This window comes from Priapulus caudatus, unplaced genomic scaffold (assembly GCF_000485595.1).
Source record: "Priapulus caudatus unplaced genomic scaffold, Priapulus_caudatus-5.0.1 Scaffold354, whole genome shotgun sequence".
Taxonomy (NCBI): Eukaryota; Metazoa; Priapulida; class Priapulimorpha; order Priapulimorphida; family Priapulidae; genus Priapulus; species Priapulus caudatus.
In genome coordinates, this window is record NW_014577415.1 from 188,929 (window position 1) to 195,719 (window position 6,791).

At 46.2% G+C, this 6,791-nt stretch overlaps 1 protein-coding gene across 1 annotated transcript in view; it reads right to left on the reverse strand.

Moving 5' to 3' along the window:
- The window catches only part of LOC106809432, a 10,495-nt gene that overhangs the window by 713 nt on the left and 2,991 nt on the right, over positions 1-6,791 (reverse strand). The window contains exons 3-5 of the mRNA XM_014812513.1: positions 6,521-6,739; positions 5,876-5,920; positions 5,139-5,249 (exon numbers count right to left, since the gene is read on the reverse strand). Of these exons, the coding sequence (XP_014667999.1) occupies positions 5,139-5,249; positions 5,876-5,920; positions 6,521-6,739 (375 nt within the window). The remainder of the gene's footprint in view (positions 1-5,138; positions 5,250-5,875; positions 5,921-6,520; positions 6,740-6,791) is intronic.

Consider the following 6,791-nt stretch of genomic DNA (forward strand, 5'->3'; position numbering starts at 1 on the left):
AGAGGAGGGAGAGTTTCCACGCTATCCATTGGAGCTGTCTCTGGAAGGGCATGTGTATGCTGCTAGACTACCTTGCTTCGTGCTCATCATCTGCTACGTGTCTGGCTGGGATGACAGGATAAAAAAAGAGGTTCTATGAGCCTGTCTTTCCCGCAAAAGGACGCTTAGCGTCATGGAAGAGTGAAAGAAACAATCACGGTAACCGTATAATCAGTGTGATAGAAGTGGTATGAGTTGCTGTGTCTGTGTGGTGTGCTGTGTTGTGTGTGTGTGTGTGTCGCTGTGTGCATGTGGGGTGTTTGTGTGTCGTTGATGTGTGTTGTGTGTGGTGAGTTTGTGTTGTGTAGGTGCTGTGTTGTGGTGTGTGAGTGTGTTTATGTGTGTGTTGTGTCGTGTGTTGTGTGTGTGTGTGCATGTGTGTGTGGTGTGTGAGTTTGTGTTAGGTGTGTGTGTCGTGGTGTGTGTGGTGTGTGTGTGTGTGTCGTGTGTGTGTGTTTATGTGTGTGTGTGTGGTGTTGTGTGATGTGTGTGTTTGTGTTGTGTGTGTGGTGTTTGTGTGTGTGTGTGTTTGTGTGTGTGTGATGTCGTCGTGTGTGTGTGGTGTGTGTGTCTGTGTGTTATGTGTCGTGTGTGTGTGTGTGTGTGTGTGTGTGTGGTGGAGTGTGTGTGTCGTGGTGTGATGTTGGTTTAGATGTGTGTGTGTGTGTTTGTGTGTGTTTGTGTGTGTGTGGTGTGTGTGTGTGTTGTGCGTGTGTGGTGTTGTGTGTCTGTGGTATGTGTCGTGGTCGTGTGGTGTGTGTGTGTTGTGTGTGTGTGATGTATATGTATGTTTTTTGTGGTTTGTGTGTCGTGTGTGTGATGTGTGGTGTGTGTGTGTTTGTGTGTGTTTGTGTGTGTGTGTGTTGTGTTGTGTGTGTGTGTGTGTGTTGTGTGGTGTGGTGTGTGTCGTGCGTGGTGGTGTTGTGTGTGTGTGGTGGTGTGTGTGTGTGTGTGTGTAGTGTGTGTGTGTTGTGTGTGTGGTGTGTGTGTGATGTTCTGCCTGCTGTCTGTCTGATCATGGAGCGTGTGTGCGTGTAATCGTTTTAACCTCATAGCTTGACTAAAGCTAAGTATTTTGAAATCGTCAACATAGACGTTGTCCGCCATATGTAGCCTTATCCTTCGATTTTTTTTTTCTCATTTCGTTTTTTTCAATTTCTGCAGCGCTCATCTAAAAAAAATTCATGGTAAAGTCATTGTTCCGCAATCGCTGTGGCTGTAGTTTGCGTACACGCACCATCAAATCAGTACACACGTTGATTCGGTCGTGTAGCACGCAAAATTTCGATGAGCCCGCGCTCAGTGTGCAGCACGGCAATACTGTAATTTTAAAATAGTGCACGCAACATTCGTTGAAAAGCACACGTTGCTTCAGTCGAGTGCAGCCGCGAACGCTGCAGTGCAATTGCGTGTGGCAGGAATCGTGTGCACAGCAAAACGACTGGTTTTTGCGATTCCTACAAAAACTTTTTAGCTTTAAGAAAAGTTGACACGAGCTGACATCGCCTGATTAAATTTTTCGACCTGAAAGTTGACAGTGTAAAATGCCAAACGTTGAAGCGCTCAACGTGTCGTATGCCAGAAAGCTGAGGGAATAGAACGCTTCCTGATTTCTTTCAAATTTTAATCTCAGCTGGAGCGTGAGTTACCGCTTTCACACATCGGTGTGTGCTTGCGTATGTGTACATGCGTGCTGTGTGGTGCGTGGTGCTATGTGTACATACGTGCGTTCGCGTGCTGTATTGTGTACATGAGTGTGTGTGTGTATGTGTTAGTGCATGCGTGCGGTGCGGCGTGTAATTGTGTACCATGCGTGCGTAGTGTGCGTGTCCTAGTGTGTAGCATGGACGTGCGTGCGGTGGTGTATGTGTATCATACGTGCGGTGCGTGTACATTGTGTACATGCGTGCGTGTGTGTGTGTGCTGTAGCATGCGTGGCGTGCGGTGTTATCGTGTACATACGTGCGTGCGTGTACATGTGTAATTGCGGTGCGTGTGTGTGTGTGTGTAACATGGCGTGCGTGCGGTGTGCCTAATGGTGTACAATACGTGGCGTCGCGTGGTGTATCGGTGGTACATACGTGCGTGGGTAGGTGGTGTTGTGTACAATGCGTTGCGTGCGTTTATGTGTACATGCGTGCCGTTGCGCTGTGCTATGGTGTACATGTGTGCGTGCGTGGTACAATGGTGTTACATAGCGTGCGTGTGTGTGTGTGTGTACACTGCGTGCGTGCCGTGCTTGGTATGTTGTACATGGACGTGTCGCGTGCGTGTGTGTGTAGTGGCAATGCGTGCGTGTCGGGTGTAATGTGTAACATTACGTGGCTGCGTGTTGTATGTTATTGCGACTGGCGTGTGTGTGTGTGTGTGTGTGTGCTGGTGTGTTGTTGTGTGTGGTGTGTGTGTGTGTGTGTGTACATGCGTGCGTGCGTGTGTTAATTGTGTACCATACGTGCGTGCGGTGTAAGGCAGTGTACATGCGTGCGTGTGTGTGTGTGTACATGCAGTCGTGCGTGTGTATGTGTACATACGTGATGGCGTGCGTGTCACATGTGTACATGCGTGCGTGTGTGTGTGTTGTGTGTACATGCCGTGCGAAATGCGTGGTGTATGTGCTACAATGCCGTGCGTGCGTGTAACATGCGTGTACATGCTGAGTGTGTGTGTGTGAGTACATGCCGTGCGCTGCGTGTCTATCTGTACATACGTGCAGTGCAGTGTGTATGTGTATCAATCGCTGTTGTGTGTGTGTGTTGTACTATAGCGTGCGTGCGTGTGTAGTGTGTACATGCGTGTGTGTGTGTGTGTCGTACATGCGTGCGTGCGTGGTGTGTGTACATGCGTGCGTGCGTGTGTATGTGTACATTACGTCGTGCGTGTTGTATGTGTACCATGCGTGTCGTGTGTGGTATGTGTAACATGCGTGCGTGCCTGTGGTATATATAGTCATCGTGGCGTGCGTGTGTATGTTGTTCATGCCGTGCGTGCGTGGCCTATCGTGTACATACGCTGCGTGCGTGTGTATGTGTACGTGCAGATGCGGGGATGCAGTTTACCGCAGCTAGCACCAATCTCGACGCGACATCGTGATCGGCTAGTCGCGCATCGGACAGCTGTCCACGAAGACGCGAGCCAGGATGAGCGCCTCCACCGCAGCTGACTTTCCGCGTGGATGCGACCAGTACCGACATCGACGCTCTCCTCGCTTTTTTCCTCATCGCTCCTCCTCCGTTTCCTCATCCTCATCCCTCGTCGCGACGAACGACAAACGACGACGAACGGCCACGACTGACGAACGACCGTGCGACGACGAACGACGACGGCAGACGGTACGACACCGACCGGCGACGCGACACCGAGGATTGACGCTTGCGTGGATGATCGATCACAGCGACGTCGTCCTGCTGGAGTGATAGGTACGGGTCGTACGGTCCGCGTCTACCGCGGGTGCGCCACGATCGCGCAACACGGCACTAGGCTCCGTGTCAACAACCTATGCGTCGCGCCGGTCAAGTGTGGCGCCTGGTTAAGTGTGGTTAAGAGCTATAATAATACCGTTTATTATATAATACTGCCTTAGTATATAAGTGCCTTGGTATAGATGACCGTTAAAGATAGTACCTTTAGTATTTATGTAGCTCTTATGTGGTATAGGTCCGCGCGAGGAAGTAGTAAGTGTATATAATTAGAATGTAGAATCATGTGTCCCATTATCAGGTAAGTGCTGTATACACGTCGCGGATTAGTATGGCCGATTGCATAAGGTAAGTGTTGTATATCGTGGGCGGATAGGTGCCGATTTGCATAAAGGAAGTGCTATTATAAGTGCGGATAGTGCCGATCTTGCATAAGGTAATGTGTTTGTATAACGTTGGGCGGATAGGTGCCGATGCATAAGGTAGAGTGCTATAGTACGTGCGGATAGGTGCGCGATTGCAATAAGGTAAGTGTTGTAATACGATGGCGGATAGGTTCGATTGGATTAAGGTAAGTGCTTGTATTACGTGCGGCAATAGGTGCCGATTGCATTTAAGGATAAGTGTTGTATGACGTGCGGATAGGTGTCGATTTGCATTTAAGGTAAGTGCTGTAGTATGTACACATACACACGCACGCACGCATGTACACATACACACGCACGCACGTATGTACACATGTACACGCACGCACGCATGTACACATACACACGCACGCACGCACGCATGTACACATAGACACGCACGCACGCACGCATGTACACATACGCAAGCACACACCGAGTATGAAAGGGTAATCACGTCGCTGAGAAAAATTTGAGAAATCAGAAAGCGTTCTATTCCCTCAGCTTTCTGGCATCGACACGTTGAGCGCTCAACGTTTGGCATTTTACACTGTCAACTTTCAGTCGAAAAATTTATCAGCGTGCTCAGCTCGACAACTTTTTAACTAAAAGTTGGTAGTGCAAAAACAGTGTTGTGTGCACACGATTCCAGCCACACGCATTGCACTGAGCGTCGCGTGCACTCGACTGAGCAACGTGTGTTTCAACGAATGTTGCGTGCACTCGACTGAGCAACGTGTGTTTCAACGAATGTTGCGTGCACTCGACTGTTAAGCAACGTTGTTGAGCAAACGCAATGGCAAAAGCAACGTGTTGAGCAAAATTAATGTTGCGTGTGCAACACTGAGCCGCGGGCTTCATCGAATTTTGCGTGTACACGACCGAATCACGTGTGTTTTACATTGATGGTGCGTGTACGCAACTAAGCCACAGCGATCGCGTAACATGACTTTACAGAATTTTTTTTAGATGACGCTGCAGAAATTGAAAAAAACGAAATGAGAAAAAAAAATCGAGATAAGGCCTAATATGGCGGACAACGATTATGCTGCACGATTTCAAAATACTTAGCTTAGTAGCTATGAGGTAAAACGATTACACGAACACACGCTCAGACAGGCAGACAGGCAGCAGAAACACACACACACACAGACACACACACACACACACACACACACACACACACACACACTCACACACTTCATCACACTGATTATAGTTACCCGTGAGTTTTTCTTCCTCTTCATGCGCAACGTCCTTCGGAAGAAGCTCATAGAACCTCTCTTATTTATCTGCATCCAGCAGCACACGTAGCAGAAGATGAGCAGAAGCAGCAGTAGCAGCAACACAATGCCTCCCAGAGACAGTCCAATGATCAGCCGCGGGTGAACTGCATTGAGTTAAAACCCTCTGTAACCGGTATATATACGCACTTTTCCAGTGCATTATTACACTAAAACTTATTACTACTATTTCCAACACTATTAATTATCACATTAATATAATCTATTACTTAAAATCATTTAATTAATTAATTACAATCATTGATCTATTTGACAGCTGCGTAGTGTATGTTCTACCCCGGGTTCGATTCATGTTGAAATCACACGACGTTTGAAGTATGTTTGTAATCTCATATAATTGAGGTGTATTGTCCTTGAACATGTTTAACAATGTAGTATAGTTGTATAGTATAGCTATAGTATATAGTATATAGTATATAGCTATAGTATAATATAGTATAGTATAGCTCCTATAGTTAGCTACTTTATGTTCAGGAAAAAAGGTTAAATGGCTCGGGTGTAATATTGTTTATTTATCTAGAAGAATTAAGACGAATTAGAGTTCCATCACATACCTTATTTGTTAAGACTATACTTACATTTTATGCAAACAACAAATTTTAATTGATATTTTTATTATTATTATAATTAGATTTAGCCTTCTATATAGACAAAATTGTCCAACTAGCGTATTACCTAGCCGTTTTCGTTTCAATCGTTTACAAAGCCCTACCTTTCTTTATAGTTTTCCTATTTTGTACATCTTCGTCTTTTCTAACTGAAATCAACAATGTATCGTTACGATTAATTATAGATCTCTTGCGGCGTGCAGTTTTACGTTTCCGTGGCCGATTTACAAATTCAGATTTCAACAATCCAGCTTAAACTTATATTTTATCTACCTTCGCGAAAATCCTCTATTTTAGCAAGCTATAATGAGATCGCATAATTATAATGTGTAATGCTAAAAGACGGCTCGTTTGTGATATAGAGGAGTAAATTGCGAGAATCGGTAGCAGGGAAATGCCCACAATTACACTGCTATTGTTCTTAAACTGCTTTACGACTTAGCGACACAAACATAATCGAACGGCAATGTTTGTACCGTTTAGCAAAATCCGTGGAGCACAAATCTACCACGACACTGCTGCTCTGGTTTCGTTAACACGTTTTCTCAAACAAACCTACTCGCGCTGTCATCCGGGTAAAGTTATCAGCCTGACCGCCAAAACCTCTATTTATGCATATCTAAACGTCGAGCGCCGACGTAAACCGTACGTAGGCATTAATTAATCAATTAACTAGTTAATTTAATTAATAATTAGTCAGTTTAGTTAGTAATTAATTAATTAGGGCGGTAAACGATCTAATTCCGTACCACACTTCGGTTCGGCGTCTGCGAAACTCCAGCTGCCGTTGCCGCGCTCCGGGCATGCGCACGTCATCGCCTCGCCTCCCGTCAGCGCATGCGTACTGCTATCGCAGCCGACATGCACCGTCGTGCCGCATGCGCAGTGATCCTGATCGCAGGTAGAGCGCGGGTACATGAATATGCGCGTATCCTCGACATTCTGTTGCCTTATCTTGTGACAGGCACCTGTGATAAAGACGAGACCAAGAGCTAATAATACCTTATATTGTTAATATAA